Raw genomic sequence first — 20,491 nt, forward strand, 5'->3', positions numbered from 1 at the left:
GACCAAAGCCGGCTTTTGAAAAATTACGTCCGTGTAACAGAGTAATAACCCACTAGGGTGTAATAATCCATGGGGCGTAACCCTTCAGGGTAATAACCCAATAGGGTGTTAATCAAGAGACTGTGATTCTTCATCACGTAAACCACTACTTCAGATCAATAAAGTATATATTAAGAAGTAGTAGTATACCAGTAATATAGTAATATACCAGTAATACTGGAGACTGATTCACTTAGTTACATGCGACCATTTACTTACATGGAATCATTCTGGTGGACAATTATTGAAACAGTGGCTATTTACAAGCACTGGGTTAATATTCAAAGTAACCCAGTATTGGAAAAACAATTGGTATGTCCAAATTGCATACTAATTACTAACTAGTGTTTGTATATGTAGTGTCAATGGGTCAAGGGGTCAAAGAGTCAATGGGTCAGAAGGTCATTGGGTCAGAGCTTCAAAGTAGCAGAAGGTCAGTGGTCATTTATATTTAAGCAGGCAATCCAGCTAGGAGCTAAAGTTATTAAAATACATTGTTTCTGGAGGCAGCAGAGCACTTCGGTAGGCTCCTGGTAGTCTCACGGTAGGCTCCTGGTAGGCTCACGGTAGGCTCCTGGTAGTCTCACGGTAGGCTCCTGGTAGTCTCACGGTAGGCTCCTGGTAGGCTCACGGTAGGCTCCTGGTAGGCTCACGGTGGGCTCACGGTAGGCTCCTGGTAGGCTCACGGTAGGCTCCTGGTAGGCTCACGGTGGGCTCACGGTAGGCTCCTGGTAGGCTCCTGGTAGTCTCACGGTAGGCTCCTGGTAGGCTCACGGTGGGCTCACGGTAGGCTCCTGGTAGTCTCACGGTAGGCTCCTGGTAGGCTCACGGTGGGCTCACGGTAGGCTCCTGGTAGTCTCACGGTAGGCTCACGGTAGGCTCCTGGTAGGCTCACAGAGTGTAGTTGGAGTGGAGATGATCTCTGAACTCTGGATGCTGTACATTGCTTGCGCTCCTCTGCTGAACACTTTTGTGTTCAGAACCTACTATAGATAAGCAGACTGCTCACCAGTGAGGTATTACTGCACTGCAAATGCATCGAATCAGAACTCAGGGTCACATTCAAACTGCGAGCAGATGCTTTACATAAAGGTCATGACCCTTGAAGTACACTGATTCCATAAACGCTTTCCTCTTAAACATATACCTATACCTGTATACCTGTACCTGTATACCTGTACACCTGTATACCTGTATACCCATACACCTGTATTCCTGTATACCCATACACCTGTATACCTGTATACCCATACACCTGTATACCTGTACACCCATACACCTGTATACCTGTATACCCATACACCTGTATACCTGTACACCCATACACCTGTATACCTGTATACCCATACACCTGTATACCTGTACACCCATACACCTGTATACCTGTACACCCATACACCTGTATACCTGTATACCCATACACCTGTACACCTGTACACCCATACACCTGTATACCTGTATACCCATACACCTGTATACCTGTATACCCATACACCTGTATACCTGTATACCCATACACCTGTATACCTGTATTCCTGTATACCTGTACACCTGTATACCCATACACCTGTATACCTGCACTGTAAAAAAAAAAGTTTTTTTACAGGTTTTTCCCAATAAATTTTACAGTTTTTTCCTGTATTTTAAAATGACAGGGAAAGTGTATTACAATTACCAGAACAAACTGTTTATTTAAAAATGTCATGTGATTTAACAAGAAAAATCTGTATAAATTAAATACATTATAAATCTGTTTTTTTAACAATTCTTAGATAATAATTTTAACTAAACAAACTGTAAAAAGAAAGTAATATTGATTAATCTTATTGAGACAAAGTAATAGAATCTTCTGGAATTAATTTCAAGGAAATATTACAAGACAACATTGATGCATGTTTTAATTTAAGTTTTGACATGTTAAATATGTGATTTTCATGTTATAAAAGTGAATAAAAAGTAAAATGTTCTTGACTGTGATTTATTTTCATATTTATAACATACATAAAGAGTTAAGGCGTTCCAGATCCATCTCATTTTCAATCCACTATTAAATATGCACTGTATCTGTATCACTGTATCTACACTGTAAACCCGGATTAGGTTTTAATAAATTATTTTAGTAATCATTAATTATTATTTCATGTTTCGTAAAAAATATTGCCATTACTAAATAAAACTAGTTGTTATCATTATTGAGCTGAAAAAGGCATTGCAATGATCATGTTAAGTAAAGATAACTGAATATGTTAAGTTTATGATTGGTAGGGGTGGGGCCTGTTTGAATCGGACCACTGCACAGTGTGCATGAAGAGTTGTTCTGGTTGTGCATATTGTTTGAAGAACCTTTCGTTATCACCCCGCTGCAGCCCAAATATCAGTGTTTCTTCAAATGAGTATTTGCAACGTTGTCAGCTTTCAGTGCATGTAACTTATTTAGTTAATGCGTAATATATTCTTATCGGTTTATATAGCGCTAGAACATGTGTCTGGCATTCCTGTCCGATCATAGTTTAACTAATAACCGTAGCGTTGAAATGTGTGTTCTGACGGTTCGGAGTTTATGGCTCATTTTAACTATTAATGTTATATATATTTTTATATTGAAGCGTCGGTCCAATGGGGGACGGCGCTACTTCCCATGAGTCCCTGCGACTCCGGTATCGTTCTCTGTTAATGTGATGTCTATGCATGTGTTGATTAATTGTGTACTTGATTATGTGCATTACTTGGTTTAAGTCCCCCTTCATCAATTTATGTAGTTGTACTGTGTGAATTATTCTATGCCATGTTTGTGTAGTGTTGTCGTGTTATTGCCGTTCCCTCATGTTTTGTGTCTAAATTAAGTCTCTTCTGCGTGATCGTGGGGTCTGGCGTGATTATATTGTTGAGGCAGTTTGAATTAAAAAAGCCTTGTGCTGCGGTGGATCTGTTTGCTACCTCTCCTTCCTACACCACACTGCAATATTGTTATAATTGAATGTGAACTAGAGTAAAGACCACATTCAATTTTAGGAATATTTCCTGTAAAATGACAGTGTTGCATGTTAAGTGTTATAATCACCGTTTTTTTACAGTTTATGTATGTTTTTAAATTTACAGTACTTATCTGTTTTTTTACATAAACTGTAAAAAAACGGTAATTTTCTGGAAACGGGCGCCAGAAAATTGCCGTTTTTTTACAGTTTATGTATGTTTTTAAATTTACAGTACTTATCTGTTTTTTTACAGTAATTTTCTGGCGCCCCCATTTCCAGAAAATTACCGTTTTTTTACACTTTTTTTTACAGTGTGTACACCCATACACCTGTATACCTGTATACCCATACACCTGTATACCTGTATACCTGTATACCCATACACCTGTATACCTGTATTCCTGTATACCTGTACACCCATATACCTGTATATATGCATACCTATACACCTGTATACCTGTATATATGTATACCCATACACCTGTATACCTGTATACCCATACACCTGTATACCTGTATTCCTGTATACCTGTACACCCATATACCTGTATATATGCATACCTATACACCTGTATACCTGTATATATGTATACCTATACACCTGTATACCTGTATACCCATACACCTATATACCTGTATTCCTGTATACCTGTACACCCATATACCTGTATATATGCATACCTATACACCTGTATACCTGTATATATGTATACCTATACACCTGTATATATGTATACCTATACACCTGTATACCTGTATTCCTGTATACCTGTACACCCATATACCTGTATATATGCATACCTATACACCTGTATACCTGTATATATGTATACCTATACACCTGTATATATGTATTCCTATTCACCTGTATACCTGTATATATGTATATATGTATACCTATTCACCTGTATACCTGTATATATGTATACCTATTCACCTGTATACCTGTATATATGTATACCTATACACCTGTATACCTGTATATATGTTTACCTATACACCTGTATACTTGTACACTGTATTCCCTGACAGTGTGGTGAACTCATAAAAATTATTCTATTTGTAAGCAAAACTGCAAAACAGTTCAAACAGCTTAAAACATTAAAGTTCATACAACGATATTCAAGTTTTAAGCTCAATAAGCTCAACATTTTCAAGTGAAGACAATCACTAAACTCATTGTTTTTCATTTAATATTTGCCAAGCGTCTGACGCAATGCGCTCCTGCATGCCTATTGGTTAAAACCATCTAATTAGCATACTGTGATTTTTGAACAAACATGGTGGACAGTGCGGCTGGTGCGGGAAAACTACACTCAAATCTAGTTATTTAGTTAACCCAGCATTAAGGTTTTGCGCTGTCTTAACTTTTTGTTATGTTTTAAGTTTAAATGAGTACTTATTTTTCAGTAATGACTGTCACTAACATTATAATTTATGAGTATCCAAAGTCACGCAGCGTCTGACGTCACCAACATGCCCGGTCACAATGGCGGCACGTCATGGCCTGGCGGTTAGGGAACAGGTTTTGTGACCGGAGGGTCGTGGGTTCGATTCCCAGACCTGAAGGCATGACTGAGGTGCCCCTGATCAAGACCCTTAACCCTCAATTGCTCACTTGTATATAAAAAAATGAGATAAAATGTAAGTCGCTCTGGATACGAGCGTCTGCCAAATGCCATAAAAATGTAAAAAACAATGGTTAAGTACAGTTGTGATCAAATTTATTCAACCCCCAATGCTGCGAAGGGTTTTATGGAATTCAGTGCACATTTGTAATTGTGTTCATAATGAAATCTTACAAGGACTTGTTAAAGAACTAAATGCAACTAAGATAGCATCAATTTTTTTTGTCATAAAGTATTAAATGGCCTTTTTGTGATTTCTTCATTGACACAATTATTCAACCCCTTTACGACTACCACTCCTAAGAACAGAGGTTCAATTCCAGTGTTTTCCATCAGGTATTGAAAACATCTGTGGATGTCAACGAGCAGCAATCAAGCATGATAAGCACCAATTAGGCAGATTTAAAAGGACTGTGATACTCAGCTCCTTCTAGACATCTACTGGTGTGTTTCCAAGCATGGTGAAGGCAAGAGAATGGTCCCAGAAGACAAGAGAAGAGGTTATTGCTCTTCACAAGAATGGCAATGGATATAAAAACATTGCGAAGTTGTTAAATATTCCAAGAGACACTATCGGAAGTATCATTCGCAAGTTCAAGTTAAAGGGCACAGTGGAAACGTTACCTGGTCGTGGCAGAAAGAAGATCCTGACCGCGACTGCTGTGCGCTACCTGAAGCGTAATGTGGAGAAAAATCCCCGCGTGACTGCTAAGGAACTGAAAAAAGACCTGTCAGATGTGGGCACTGAAGTTTCAGCTCAGACAATAAGGCGCGCACTGCATAACGAAGACCTCCATGCCAGAACGCCCAGACGCACCCCCTTGCTGACTCCAAAGAACAAGAAAAGTCGACTGCAGTATGCCAAAAGTCATGTGGACAAGCCACAAAGGTTTTGGAACAGGTTTTGGAAACTAAATTAGAACTGTTTGGGACAATGGACCAGCGCTATGTTTGGAGAAGGAAGAACCAGGCTTATGAACAAAAGAACACCTTGCCTACTGTGAAGCATGGCGGGGGGTCAATTATGCTTTGGGGCTGTTTTGCTTCTAATGGTACAGGAAAGCTTCAACGTGTGCAGGGTACCATGAATTCCCTTCAGTACCAGGAGATCTTGGAGGAAAATGTGATGGAGTCAGTCACAAACCTGCGGCTTGGGAGACGTTGGACCTTCCAACAGGACAATGATCCGAAGCACACATCCAAGTCCACTAGAGCATGGTTGAACATGAAAGGCTGGAACATTCTAGAGTGGCCATCGCAATCACCAGACTTAAATCCAATTGAGAACCTCTGGTGGGACCTAAAGAAGGCAGTTGCAGTGCGCAAGCCTAAGAATGTGACTGAACTGGAGGCTTTTGCCCATGAAGAATGGGCTAAGATACCCATAGGTCGCTGCAAGACACTTGTGTCAAGCTATGCTTCACGCTTGAAAGCTGTCATAACTGGAAAAGGATGTTGTACTAAGTACTAAAAAATAATGTCACTAGGGGGTTGAATAAAACTGATAATGATGTGAGCACAGTAAAGACATTTGTGGTTATTCCATCATAAATATTATGTTATGTTTGTCTAATTTATAAGTGCCTCTTTGATATAATTGTAAATAAGATGACTGAAATGATCAAAATCAATGTCAAACTGGCCAAAACACTTTATTTCAGTGGGGGTTGAATAAATTTGATCACAACTGTATATCTTAAAAATTAAGATTTTCCTAAACTTATATATTTTATTTTAATTTTTATATTTTTTTAAAGTTAACTGTACTTAAAAATTATATTACATGAACTTAAAATTTCTTAGGTAATCGGTTACAACAAAACTTTTTGAGTTCAGTGAACTTGTTGGGTTTTACAGTGTATATATGTATACCTATACACCTGTATACTTGTATATATGTATACCTGTATATATGCATACCTATACACCTGTATACCTGTATATATGTATAACTATACACCTGTATACCTGTATATATGTTTACCTATACACCTGTATACCTGTATATACAGTTGTGATCAAATTTATTCAACCCCCAATGCTGCGAAGGGTTTTATGGAATTCAGTGCACATTTGTAATTGTGTTCATAATGAAATCTTACAAGGACTTGTTAAAGAACTAAATGCAACTAAGATAGCATCAATTTTTTTTGTCATAAAGTATTAAATGGCCTTTTTGTGATTTCTTCATTGACACAATTATTCAACCCCTTTACGACTACCACTCCTAAGAACAGAGGTTCAATTCCAGTGTTTTCCATCAGGTATTGAAAACATCTGTGGATGTCAACGAGCAGCAATCAAGCATGATAAGCACCAATTAGGCAGATTTAAAAGGACTGTGATACTCAGCTCCTTCTAGACATCTACTGGTGTGTTTCCAAGCATGGTGAAGGCAAGAGAATGGTCCCAGAAGACAAGAGAAGAGGTTATTGCTCTTCACAAGAATGGCAATGGATATAAAAACATTGCGAAGTTGTTAAATATTCCAAGAGACACTATCGGAAGTATCATTCGCAAGTTCAAGTTAAAGGGCACAGTGGAAACGTTACCTGGTCGTGGCAGAAAGAAGATCCTGACCGCGACTGCTGTGCGCTACCTGAAGCGTAATGTGGAGAAAAATCCCCGCGTGACTGCTAAGGAACTGAAAAAAGACCTGTCAGATGTGGGCACTGAAGTTTCAGCTCAGACAATAAGGCGCGCACTGCATAACGAAGACCTCCATGCCAGAACGCCCAGACGCACCCCCTTGCTGACTCCAAAGAACAAGAAAAGTCGACTGCAGTATGCCAAAAGTCATGTGGACAAGCCACAAAGGTTTTGGAACAGGTTTTGGAAACTAAATTAGAACTGTTTGGGACAATGGACCAGCGCTATGTTTGGAGAAGGAAGAACCAGGCTTATGAACAAAAGAACACCTTGCCTACTGTGAAGCATGGCGGGGGGTCAATTATGCTTTGGGGCTGTTTTGCTTCTAATGGTACAGGAAAGCTTCAACGTGTGCAGGGTACCATGAATTCCCTTCAGTACCAGGAGATCTTGGAGGAAAATGTGATGGAGTCAGTCACAAACCTGCGGCTTGGGAGACGTTGGACCTTCCAACAGGACAATGATCCGAAGCACACATCCAAGTCCACTAGAGCATGGTTGAACATGAAAGGCTGGAACATTCTAGAGTGGCCATCGCAATCACCAGACTTAAATCCAATTGAGAACCTCTGGTGGGACCTAAAGAAGGCAGTTGCAGTGCGCAAGCCTAAGAATGTGACTGAACTGGAGGCTTTTGCCCATGAAGAATGGGCTAAGATACCCATAGGTCGCTGCAAGACACTTGTGTCAAGCTATGCTTCACGCTTGAAAGCTGTCATAACTGGAAAAGGATGTTGTACTAAGTACTAAAAAATAATGTCACTAGGGGGTTGAATAAAACTGATAATGATGTGAGCACAGTAAAGACATTTGTGGTTATTCCATCATAAATATTATGTTATGTTTGTCTAATTTATAAGTGCCTCTTTGATATAATTGTAAATAAGATGACTGAAATGATCAAAATCAATGTCAAACTGGCCAAAACACTTTATTTCAGTGGGGGTTGAATAAATTTGATCACAACTGTATGCATACCTATACACCTGTATACCTGTATATATGTATACCTATACACCTGTATACCTGTATATATGTTTACCTATACACCTGTATACCTGTATATATGTATACCTATACACCTGTATACCTGTATATTGTCCTAATCTCTCTCCATCTCCCTCTCTCCTTCTTCCTCTGCCAGTCTATGTCCATCCCTGTCTCCCTCTCCCTCCCTTTCTCTCCCTCTCCCTCTATCTCTTACCCCCTCTCTTCCTCTCTCTCTCTCCCTCTCCCTGTCTTCCTCTCTCCTGCTGTCTTATCCTCTTCTCTCACAGTCAGAGTTGTCAATAATTGATGACTCTGGCTTGCTGAAAGGGTAACAGGTCTACAGGAGTAATCTATTACCAATTCATATCTATTTTAATCTATTACCAATTCATATCTAACAACACACATCCAGTTTGGTCTGTTCTATGTGTGAATATTGCACGTTTTATCTCCCATGTTATTTACTTGTTTGTGTGTGCTGTGTGTGTGTGTGTGTTGTCTGAGTTTGTGCTTGTGTGTGGGTGTGTGTGTGTGTGTGTGTTGTCTGAGTTTGTGCTTGTGTGTGGGTGTGTGTGTGTGTGTGTGTGTGTGTGTGTGTGTTGTCTGAGTTTGTGCTTGTGTGTGGGTGTGTGTGTGTTGTCTGTGCATGTGTGTGTGATGCTGGCTACCCAGGGACATGCAAGAGTTACTGCTGTCAATCAACAGACAGCGGGATAGATGGAAGGATGTAGAGAAAGATGAAATGAGAGAAAGGCAGGGGGCAGAGGGGAGGGATAGAGTGAGAAAGAAGAGAGAGAGGAAGAGAGAGAGAGAGAGAGAGAGAGAGAGAGAGAGCACACCAAGAGCTTAATTTGTTTGGAGTGTTGATACGCTGTATGGCTGATGTGTTCTGGAGGTGTCAGTCAGGAACAGAACGATGGAGAACAGGAACGAGAAGTTTCTCACCAGAAAAAGAAGTTTCACGTTTGGATCTTATGGAGGGTGAGTGGCCTCCCAGCAGAACCGCTTCTATAATTTGTTTAAAGGTCTTGAAAGATCATTCCTACAAGTAACTAGCCTAATATCTTCTGCCTTCAGGATTGACAAGTTCATTAGTGTCAGTGAGAGCAGGTAGGAAGTGGAGCATCTTAACTGCTCCTAACACTGAACACTGAGGCACTTCCAGAAATCTCTGTGTTTGTTCCAGTCAAGCAGAATCCCTGGAGCATCAGATGCTGGACATCGTGGACTCTCCTTCAAGTGAGACCAGACATAGGGTTAGGGTCGCCTCCACTAACCCCACTCAGAAGGTAAACCATCAAAACAATGTTCCTTTGTGTTTCAGTCAGACAGTTTCACCAGATTGATGTCTGGAAGGAGGCCGCAGACCCAGACTGTGTCAGTAATCCCAGCTGAAGTCTTCTACCACATTTCTCTTTCTGTTTTCTCTGTCTTCCTCTACAGGTGACTGAGCTGTTTGAGATTATCGAGAAAATGCAGGTAGTTCCGTTTTATTTGGGTAATATTTTTTGTGTTGTTCAGATTCATGTGTTTCCCCTTTCCATTCTGATGGGTGCTCTCAAACTCTGTTTCCAGGGCAGCAGACTGGAAGAGCAGCGCTGTGAGTTCCCACCACCGTATAAGGTACAGATACCTGTACTATACCTATACTGTACCTATACTATACCTATACTATACCTGTACTATACCTATACTATACATATACTATACCTGTACTATACCTATACTATACCTATACTATACCTGTACTATACCTATACTGTACCTATACTATACCTGTACTATACCTATACTATACATATACTATACCTGTACTATACCTATACTATACATATACTATACCTGTACTATACCTATACTATACCTATACTATACCTGTACTATACCTATACTGTACCTATACTATACCTGTACTATACCTATACTATACATATACTGTAACTGTACTATACCTATACTGTACCTATACTATACCTGTACTATACCTATACTATACATATACTGTAACTGTACTATACCTATACTATACCTATACTATACCTGTACTATACCTATACTATACATATACTGTAACTGTACTATACCTATACTATACCTATACTATACCTGTACTATACCTATACTATACATATACTGTAACTGTACTATACCTATACTATACCTATACTATACCTGTACTATACCTATACTGTACCTATACTATACCTGTACTATACCTATACTATACCTGTACTATACCTATACTGTACCTATACTATACCTGTACTATACCTATACTATACATATACTGTAACTGTACTATACATATACTATACCTATACTATACCTGTACTATACCTATACTGTACCTATACTATACCTGTACTATACCTATACTATACCTGTACTATACCTATACTGTACCTATACTATACCTGTACTATACCTATACTATACATATACTGTAACTGTACTATACCTATACTATACCTATACTATACCTGTACTATACCTATACTGTACCTATACTATACCTGTACTATACCTATACTGTACCTATACTATACCTGTACTATACCTATACGATACATATACTGTAACTGTACTATACCTATACTATACCTGTACTATACCTATACGATACATATACTGTAACTGTACTATACCTATACTATACCTGTACTATACCTATACTATACATATACTGTAACTGTACTATACCTATACTATACCTATACTATACCTGTACTATACCTATACTATACCTATACTATACCTGTACTATACCTATACTATACCTGTACTATACCTATACTATACCTATACTAACCCTGTACTATACCTACACTATACCTATACTATACCTATACTGTCAAAACTATACCCATACTATCAATACTATACCTTCAGCATCAACACTATATCTATTCTATCAACACTACACCCATACTATGAATACTATACCTATACTATCAATACTATACCTATAGTGCCTATATACCATACAAACTGTAAACTACTGGTTGTAGTGTGCATTATGAAGTCTAATGTGCTCACCCTTGTCAGTCTCGCTTGCTGAACATCGGGGGTGATTTACCCCTCGTCCTGCCTCCCAAATCGGGGGGGTACTGGATTGACCCCCCACTGGAGCGGGACCTGGAGACCAGTCCCACTGCCCCTTCTGCTGTGTTTGGCCTGGAAATGTACGATATCATGGAGCGGGACAGTGAGGCAAAGATCTACCAGGAGTTTTTCCGACACAGGGTCAGGTTCTTCTTCACTCCGGTCAGGTTCTTCTTCACTCCGGTCAGGTTCTCTTACACTTCCCGGGTTTTTTTCTATAAAGATGCTACCATTCATCACTCTGATCTGTGTTTTAATTCTTGATTTCTAATCCCAAGCACTGTGTTTATAATGCCAGATGTGTCTGGTATCACAATCAGCAGTAGTTCATCTGTGGTTCATCTTTGTTTCCCAAGGTATTATGTTGTTAGTGTTTTTCTTGCATCTTCCATCAGTACCATCAGTCATTCACTGCCATAGACCCCTGCGTGGGGCCCCTGGTCCTGTCTGTCTGTCTGGAGGAGGAGGAGAACAGACTCAGAGTGATTCTGAGGTGAGAACTCTCACACCAACACACACACACACGTACACACACACAATACAATACACACACACACATACACACACAATACAATACGCACACACATTGTTCTTTTCTCTGCAGGATGAACGAGTGCTCTCTGCATGGGACATTTTCGCTCTCTCTGTTCCCGCACCTCCCCACAGCTGTGCAGCTTGGGAAGGTATTCCACATTACTCTCATCATTCCTCACTTCAGTTAAAACTGCATGAAAATTCATCAGCTTTTCCCTGCCAGATGCTCTGTGCCAGTGTGAGTGTGTCAAGCTTTGAGGTTGTCAGCTACCTAAAGGTAACCATCAAATACCCTCCCTAACCCTAACACCTAACCATCAAATATACCCTCCCTAACCCTAAAACCTAACCATCAAACACCCTCCCTATCCCTAACACCTAACCATCAAATACCCTCCCTAACCCTAACACCTAACCATCAAACATACTCCCTAACCCTAACAAACATCCTCCCTAATCCCAACACCAACTCTTTCTCTTTCTTACAGGCTCCAGAGCTTCTAACAGCCTTTGATGAACACAGAGTATCTCAGAACTTTAAGTTTGGTGTGTTATATCAGAAGGAGGGGCAGGTGAGCATCACCTCAACATCTCTTTCAGTCTCTCCTGACCCCTAACCCCTGGCCTCTTCGAGCACCTCTTTTCATGTTCAGCAAAAGGGCACTGTGGTTTCATCTGGCTGCGTTTGTCAAGCTTTTAAATTTTAAAATTTTAAATTTTATAAGGCTAAGTGCCTAGTCTTCTGTTATGCAGTGTAATGGTTGTTTTACAGCTGACAGAGGAAGACATTCTCAGCAACAATGAAGAAAGTGAAGAGTTTAAGGACTTTCTCTCCATACTTGGCCAGACTGTGAAGTTGCGAGGATTCACTGGGTAAACAGCATTAACTGGTCTCTAAACGGTTCTCAGCAGGGAGGACTGTTGAGACATGTTGAGACATGGTCGCAAGCTCGGACTGTTGCAGCTGAAACTCTTCTTCTGCTTCAGTTTCAGGGGGGGTCTGGATGTGTCGTATGGCCAGACAGGAAGTGAAGCAGTCTTTACTTCCTTCCATGGAAGAGAGATCATGTTCCACGTGGCCACCAAACTGCCCTTCACAGACGGAGACACACAGCAGGTAGAAATGATAATAATAAGTCACAATAACAATAAACTCTATTTATATAGTACCTTTCCCAAACCCAGGGATATTTCATACTTCATACCATGTCACTACATCATTCACATTATGATCTATGTTAGATCCAGACTGTTCTTTGGAAGCATTTTATCCAGATTCATTTATTTACAGTTTGGGTACTTTACAAATTCTATGGCATCAAAGGTGCTATTGGAAATGTCTGAGCATAACCAGTGTCAATATAAACCAGTGTCATAACCAGTGTCAATATAAACCAGTGTCATAACCAGTGTCAATATAAATAAAGGACATTTAGATTTAACTGCCTCTGCTGACTACTGGTTCTCTACTGACTGGACATGCAGTCAGAACTACTGGTTCTCTACTGACTGGACATGCAGTCAGAACTACTGGTTCTCTACTGACTGGACATGCAGTCAGAACTACTGGTTCTCTACTGACTGGGTCTTCCTGCTTCACGTACTCTCAGCTGCAGAGAAAAAGGCACATTGGGAATGACATCGTGGCTGTGGTTTACCAGGAGGGCCAAACTCCCTTCATCTGTGATGTCATCAGCTCACACTTCCTGCACTGTTTCATCGCTGTGAGGAGAGTAAAGCATGGCAACGGGGCTGATGGGAGAGATGGGGGGGCCTTTCAGGTGAGACACAGGTGTGCATGTGTGTGTGTGTGTGTGTGGGTGGGAGAGATGGGGAGTGTTTTGAAGATATTGAAGAAGTGAAGGACGAGTTAAGAAAAAACTAAATTAATTAAATTCATGTTAAATATTTCAATGATTGTTCCCTGATGATTGACAGGTGTCTATCACAGCCAGGGAGGATGTGCCCCCGTTTGGCCCTCCTCTTCCCAGTCCTGCCATTTTTACAGAGGTGAGAACTCATTACTGCCCTCTGCTGGATATTCCCCCGTCATGCACCTACACTTTTAGCGTAATGGTCTTAGTAGGGAAAGTGGAGCATGGTTGGGTGGATCATGGATAGATCCTGGTTCCGGTGTATAACATTCACACATGGTGTATATGTCCTGGGAATCGCTTCTTACTTCATACTGAATAAAGTAACTGGAGCTCCGTCATGTACAACAGCAACTTATTTTGGTCGTGTCCATAATCTGTGTACACCCATGTTTTTATTTTGGTCGTGTCTATAATCTATGTACAACCATGTTTTTATTTTGGTCATGTCTATAATCTATGTACACCCATGTTTTTATTTTGGTTGTGTTTATAATCTATGTACACCCATGTTTTTATTTTGGTTGTGTTTATAATCTATGTACACCCATGTTTTTATTTTGGTTGTGTTTATAATCTATGTACACCCATGTTTTTGGAATTTGTCTTTTGGAATTTGCACACAACACACATTTCATGGCTGTCTTCAGAACGTTAAGGTGGAGCAGTAATGCTCATAACTTTGGTGCCATATTTTAAGAAAGTGCAGCTACTGCAGGAGCTAGGAGTGCTCGCATCTCCGACACAAAAGAACAAGAGTTTGTGATGAAACCTTAAACTACAGGGAGACAGGGGGACTTCGGACCTCGCATAAGCTGCGGACAACACCAAATCATGAGTGATCTCCATCTGTATAGCTCTCACTGTGTTCTCACTAAAACTAGCTTCTCTCCTTAATGCAGAGTCAGAGAGAGAATGAAAAGTAACAGATGTGATTAGAGCCTTTGTCAGATCTTCAACGTCAGTGTAAGAGTGGCATTTCTCTCTGTGATATTGTTGTCACGTATCTCTGCCAGGGTTCTGTGCTACGGGAGTTTCTCTTGACTAAACTCATTAATGCAGAGATTTCGTGCTACAAGGCAGAGCGATTCAGTAGATTAGAGGTAATGAAAAATGACCACAATTTTCCAGTCACTTTTTCCTACATATAACCCAACATGATTACGCTGTCTTATGCTACTTTCCTGTGTTTCATCCCACCTCTCTCACTGGACTCAACATTCCCAAGTTGCGCACGCGTTCCTCACTCCTGGAGGCACTGCGATCAGAGCTGTCCACCCGCTCACAATGCATGCTGGGAGAACCAACACAGGCAGTCCCACCCCCAGGCGAGGGCACCAGGACTGCTTCAGAAGTGGGAGGAGGGTTCATCGAAAACTTTAAGGTGGGACGCTCTCAGTCCACAATAAGCCAACATATCAAAACCAGCCCAGAGTGGGAGTAAATTCAGCCAGTCTCAAATATGGCACCCTCCCTCAAACAAGAATAGTGGAGCAAAAATCAGACATTATAAACCACAGAGCTGTTTATGTAGCCACTCTCCTGTCTCACTCTCCTAGAGTGCTATTACAGTATGTGGTCACTCCTGTCTCACTCTCCTAGAGTGCTATTACAGTATGCGGTCATTCCTGTCTCACTCTCCTATAGAGAGCTATTAGAGTACGCAGTCACTCTTTTGACACTTTGGGAGCAGCAAAGAAAACCGGCAGCCCGGGTGCCCAAAAACTAAAGGTGAGGCTCGACATTCTGACAGTACTGGGAATACTGATGGGTTCACAGGTCACATGACCACTTCATTTTCAAATTTACAGGATCTAACACTTTCTTTCTCATGGTTCCTGTAGGATGGAGAAAGGTAAGAGTGCCTGTCCACATTTTTGCCTTTATACCGTGTGTAACTTTGTGAATATTGAGCAGGATTTTTGCTTTATAACCTCTACCCACAGTGAGTCAGTTCACAGGTCTTCTGGCCATGGCCTCGACAGCGTATCGAATACAGAGGTTAAAGGTCAAACAAGCCCTCAGGAGGACATGTAGAGGACTACCTACTCCACAACTGTAGCCCATCAACACACCTGTATGAGACAGGAAGACTCAATGTCAAGAGCATGAATAACTCAGCATGCTCAGACTCATAGTTTGTAGCTTTAGCTGCTGTGAACTTTGTAAAGTGAATGGGTAGAGTGGGCATGTCAGCAGGAGGGCAGGTCTCCACTAAGTGGCCACCATGAAGTGTTCTTAATCATAACCTGCAGATTCTCAGCTAATGCTGGGACACTGGTACAAATCTACACAGTAGTATTTCTTTGATTTTGTTTACTCAAGTTATACTCTGTTCTGCAGCATAAATCTTGCCTTAAACATTAGTTACCATGCTGCATTTCTAAAAGGCATCAGATTGTATGTTGAAATAGCCCAAACCGCCACAAGGTTTCTACCCGGTTTATTTATTTTTAGAGTACGTGATGCACTTTTTCCTAGGATGTGAATTAAAGGTACATTAAACACCATACTACAACCAAACCTTCTCATCTGTTTTATGCCCATTTGTGGTCAGTTAAAAAGAAACACTCGAACTTTGACTGAACCATTTTTTATTGAAAAGCTGAAGAGTGAGCAGGCTCAGGCCTCCCCCCACACTGCCTTGGTTTAGTCCTCCTCTTCGTCATCTCCACCTCCAGAACCTCCCTGGCCCTTCTTGGCGTTCTTCCTCTTGACACGGCCAGGTCGTCCACCACCGTACGGTGAGCGCAGGGAGAAGTCAATGTGCTTCTGACTGTCCAGCCGCACCACAAATGATGGGATGTTCACCACCTGCTTACGCACACTGCACAAACACACAGAACCAGCAAATGAGCTGACCCAGCAGACATCTTCAGAGAAACTTTATAACAAATTTGCTTTCTCAAAGGCCTCATTGACGAGGAATTCATGACAACACAGGCAATCTGACAATTCAAGTTAAATCATCGGCCAAGAAAGCATGAACACCACGATGAAGCGTGTGCGCTGTGCCCCCAACATTACCTTCTGCCAGTGTCGCGAGTGTGAAGCACTGCCTTCCACACAGTGGGGGCTCTGAGCACAGCTATAGGCAAAGGTATACGGCTCAGGGGCCGAATTGACCTTGCAGAAACCTTTCATACACACGCCACACGGAGGCTAGCAGCAAGAGCTAACAGAACAGGAAGCACAACCTCAGTACAGGGCCTCTCAGCAAGACCGGAATGGACATCAACACCCTGTCACAGCAGGGCTCACAGTAGAGATTCTGGACGGAGTTGGTTCCTGGCGTTCTTACCGGATGTGCCTCTGACGGATCAGGACTCTGGCATGATGGATGCTCTTGGCCAGACCCAGCTTGAACACCTGTGTCTGCAGACGGCGCTCCAGAAAGTCTTCCACCTTCAGACCCAAGATGTAATCCAGTTTCATTTTGCCCTCGTCAAGCACACCAATGCGCACCAGCCTTCGTAGCAGGGCATTTCCTGCACACAGGGGTCGTGTTAAGGGAGGTAAAGTACAACTCCAAAAGAATCCAAGAGTCATATAACATTGGGACACTCAATACTTAAACCTGCATTACAAAACCCTTTTTGGGTATTTAAGGCCCCTGAATTAAGCTTCCCTTATTAACATGCCTTAAACGTGCCATACCCTCAAAAAGGCGCCTGGGGTCCTTCTCGTCGAGGGTTAGCAGCTCTCGCGCAGCCTTGCGGATTTTGGCCAGAGTAAATTTCACCCGCCACACTTCCCTCTTGTTCCTCAGGCCATACTCACCTGCCCACAACACGAAGTTTAGTACACACCCGATAATATGTAACGGTAAAACGGTCCAATGTAACTATTTCTGTTCTTACCAATGAGTTTCAACTCCTGGTCGAGACGGGATTTCTCGAAGGGTCGGCGGGGGGTGACATAAGTCTTACTGCAAACCCAGGTCCGAGCAACGGGCATGACGGTTCACCTGTGCCTGTGAACATGTACGGTGTCAGAGTTACAGCCAAAACCGCTACACCAATATCGCTCAAAACGACAATACCGCTACACCAATATCGCTCAAAACGACAATACCGCTACACCAATATCGCTCAAAACGACAATACCGCTACACCAATATCGCTCAAAACGACAATACCGCTACACAAATATCGCTTTACCACTCTATCGTGAAGTAGCGAGCGGCCTTTCAATTATCCAGCTACACTAGCTAAGCTAATCACAGCCTGCAAGGCAACTATGGCTAACGAAGCCAAAGTTAGCCCCGTAGAGAGAACTGAGAAGATACGAGTTAGTTAGGAGTTACTTATAGGTTACGCTAAAGTTGATTCAAACACCAAACACAATACAGAACAATTGTATGGAGTTTAAGAAGTCCTCACTACACTAGTGACCAGGCCTCTAGCAGCGCGAGACCACGTTGTGCACCTCACGTCCTTGCTAATGTTATATTTGATCACAAAGCTTATAATCGACTGCTTATAATTTTTTAAGACTGCTACTGTTTTCAAATACATTAAAATGCTGCAAGATGTTTAACTAGGAGAATGGGACAACGATGCAATTAAAACTGTAAGAATGTGAGATCAATCCGCCATTACCTGTCCTCCTCAGGCGCGAACAGTAAAGAGAACGCGCAGCGGCGTTAGCCGCCTATATATAGAGCCCTTATGAACTACACTACCCAGAAAGCATTGTGTGAGAATGACGACCGCGACCAAGACGGCGATGGATGTTCTGCAAACCTGATGCCGCCTCCTGCTTATGGAAGTTTTTCTGTCTCAATATTAAAATGAAAATGTAATGCGCATTTGCATTTACATGTTCTACTCATACAAGCAACTTTGAGCTCAAAATTAAAATTAAAATGCAATAATTCTATTTACATTTGCAATGTGATAGACGTCTATCCATATTTCATTTCATACACAGGCATTTTGAAGCTTTATTTGTGCCTTTATTGAAATGAAAATGTATTTGCAGATTTGAATTATCGTTCATGTGATCATGCAAAAGTTGTATCAAAATTATAATTAAAATGTTATTCGCTTAATATGTTTGCATTTCGTGATAACGCGTTTGAAATATAATTTTCAACATCACCACCACGCTAATAATATGTCAATATTCAAACGTTAATGGAGAAATAGCGCCTGTATGCAATAACATTACGATACCAACAGCGCTCAAACTGTGTCAAAATGCATCTTGAAAATGCGCAGAATGCATCTTCATTTGCATGGACTTCAACAGTCAAATTAGATCCCATCAGCCTTCCAATCAGATTCCACAGCCCACTTTATTCAGCCAATCAGATTCCACAGCCCTCCACTTTATTCAGCCAATCAGATTCCACAGCCCTCCACTTTATTCAGCCAATAAAGACAGCCACCTCAGGCAGCCAATCAGGACGGGACTACAGCACACTCAGCGGTAGAGGCGAGGTTTTTAAAACATGGCCGCAGAAGTGCACGATGACGGTGAATTTCAGAGACCGTATATATATATACACATACAGTCACTGGTGAATTTACATCGATTAGTGTAAAAGTTTAATCGATCAAGTGGCGATATCTCTGCCCTATCTGGCGCTGATGTAACTGTTATTGCCAAATTGAGCGCTGTGGCAGAGCAACTGATAGTGATGGGCAAATGAAGCCTCTTGAAGCAATTAAGCTTTCCAACCCTTTGCTTTGCAAAAAGGTTCATTACTCGAGGCTTCATTCATCACTCACTAGTGACATCTGCTGGTGAAACTGTAACAGCCTCGTCATTCAGTTGGATCATACTTTCAACAATTTGTAAATGCAATATTGTCACAAAGTTTCAATCAAACTCATGTTTAGTAACAGGAGAATAAATTAAATCATGTTTTAATTATTAAAATGATTTGTAGCCAATCTAATCCTTGACCATTAGTGGTTGTGTTGGGTTTTCTTGTATGTCACATGGACTTATTTGACAATGAAGATATGATGTACTTTACTATATTGGGAATTGAGTGATTGTTGAGGTAGACTGAATATTTTGAGTTAGAAAATGATAAAAAAAAACAACAATGTGTTTAAAATAATTGCTTCTTGGGGGTTCTAGATCTGGTTTGGTAGTCATGGCCTGGTGGTTAGGGAAGGGAAGTGGTTAGGGAACTGGTCTTGTAACCGGAGGGTCGTGGGTTCGATCCCCAGACCTGAAGCCATGACTGAGGTGCCCCTTAACCCTCAATTGCTCACTTATATAAAAATGAGATAAAATGTAAGTCGTTCTGGATAAGGGCGTCTGCCAAACGTAAAATGTTTTTAACATTACAAATAAGGTTTGCCTCTTCCAATGGTTTTCAGTCTGTTTTTGATGTGTGAATCTGATATACATCCTGATCAAACAAAAAAGAATTTAGAACGTTCCAGATTTTAAATTTAACCACCTACTACAAGCCACGAAGCAACAGGGTTCATAGCGCTTTTATTTAGAAAAACGATACGCAAAATGAAGCAATGACGTGGCCGATGTAATGCGAGGCCTCGTTTGTTGCTGATCACGTGATTTTGCTCAATATGACACAAGCTCCGAAGCGGGGCTTCATCGGACACGCCCCCTTTTTACTCGGTACACGTCTCGAAGCCTCGCTTCAGATGTCCCATCACTAACAACTGAGTGTGGGTCGAACTACGGCGGTAGGACGGCCGTACTGGAGTTGTGTGTA

General features: G+C 41.2%; 2 protein-coding genes across 3 annotated transcripts; one reads left to right on the plus strand and one right to left on the minus strand.

The window, feature by feature from the left end:
- Positions 1 to 9,176: 9,176 nt before the first annotated feature.
- Positions 9,177 to 16,612, plus strand: rap1gapl (RAP1 GTPase activating protein-like). Its single transcript, XM_076970742.1, has 19 exons — positions 9,177 to 9,262; positions 9,359 to 9,391; positions 9,468 to 9,570; positions 9,725 to 9,760; positions 9,857 to 9,904; positions 11,327 to 11,524; positions 11,779 to 11,876; positions 11,988 to 12,066; positions 12,141 to 12,194; positions 12,406 to 12,489; positions 12,690 to 12,790; positions 12,905 to 13,034; positions 13,528 to 13,698; positions 13,856 to 13,927; positions 14,808 to 14,894; positions 15,020 to 15,175; positions 15,439 to 15,522; positions 15,603 to 15,646; positions 15,738 to 16,612. Exons 1-18 carry the CDS (start codon positions 9,198 to 9,200, stop codon positions 15,633 to 15,635), a joined length of 1,632 nt encoding a protein of 543 aa, XP_076826857.1. The 5' UTR covers positions 9,177 to 9,197; the 3' UTR covers positions 15,636 to 15,646; positions 15,738 to 16,612.
- Positions 16,369 to 17,809, minus strand: rps9 (ribosomal protein S9). Of its 2 annotated transcripts, XR_013120591.1 has the most exons (5): positions 17,652 to 17,809; positions 17,449 to 17,571; positions 17,093 to 17,279; positions 16,819 to 16,966; positions 16,479 to 16,618 (listed from the first exon to the last, which is right to left on the minus strand). XR_013120591.1 is itself a non-coding variant. In XM_076970741.1 (4 exons), exons 1-4 carry the CDS (start codon positions 17,746 to 17,748, stop codon positions 16,441 to 16,443), a joined length of 585 nt encoding a protein of 194 aa, XP_076826856.1. In that variant the 5' UTR covers positions 17,749 to 17,809; the 3' UTR covers positions 16,369 to 16,440. The 2 variants fall into 2 exon arrangements, 1 of the variants encoding a protein (XP_076826856.1); XM_076970741.1 differs by lacking the exon at positions 16,819 to 16,966 and having other exon boundaries at positions 16,369 to 16,618.
- Positions 17,810 to 20,491: the final 2,682 nt, after the last annotated feature.

This window comes from Brachyhypopomus gauderio, chromosome 13 (assembly GCF_052324685.1).
Source record: "Brachyhypopomus gauderio isolate BG-103 chromosome 13, BGAUD_0.2, whole genome shotgun sequence".
In the NCBI taxonomy this organism is placed as follows: Eukaryota; Metazoa; Chordata; class Actinopteri; order Gymnotiformes; family Hypopomidae; genus Brachyhypopomus; species Brachyhypopomus gauderio.

Bases quoted from the DNA above. Each gene is read 5' to 3' on its own strand.
- rap1gapl (XM_076970742.1), top strand. From the start codon at position 9,198: ATGGAGAACAGGAACGAGAAGTTTCTCACCAGAAAAAGAAGTTTCACG. The intron at 9,392-9,467 runs GTAGGAAGTGGA...TGTTTGTTCCAG, and splicing joins ATTAGTGTCAGTGAGAGCAG to TCAAGCAGAATCCCTGGAGC. The intron at 12,195-12,405 runs GTAACCATCAAA...TCTTTCTTACAG, and splicing joins AGGTTGTCAGCTACCTAAAG to GCTCCAGAGCTTCTAACAGC.
- rps9 (XM_076970741.1), bottom strand. From the start codon at position 17,748: ATGCCCGTTGCTCGGACCTGGGTTTGCAGTAAGACTTATGTCACCCCC. The intron at 17,280-17,448 runs GTATGGCACGTT...CCCTGTGTGCAG, and splicing joins CCCCAGGCGCCTTTTTGAGG to GAAATGCCCTGCTACGAAGG. The intron at 16,619-17,092 runs GTAAGAACGCCA...GTGTTTGTGCAG, and splicing joins ATCCGTCAGAGGCACATCCG to TGTGCGTAAGCAGGTGGTGA.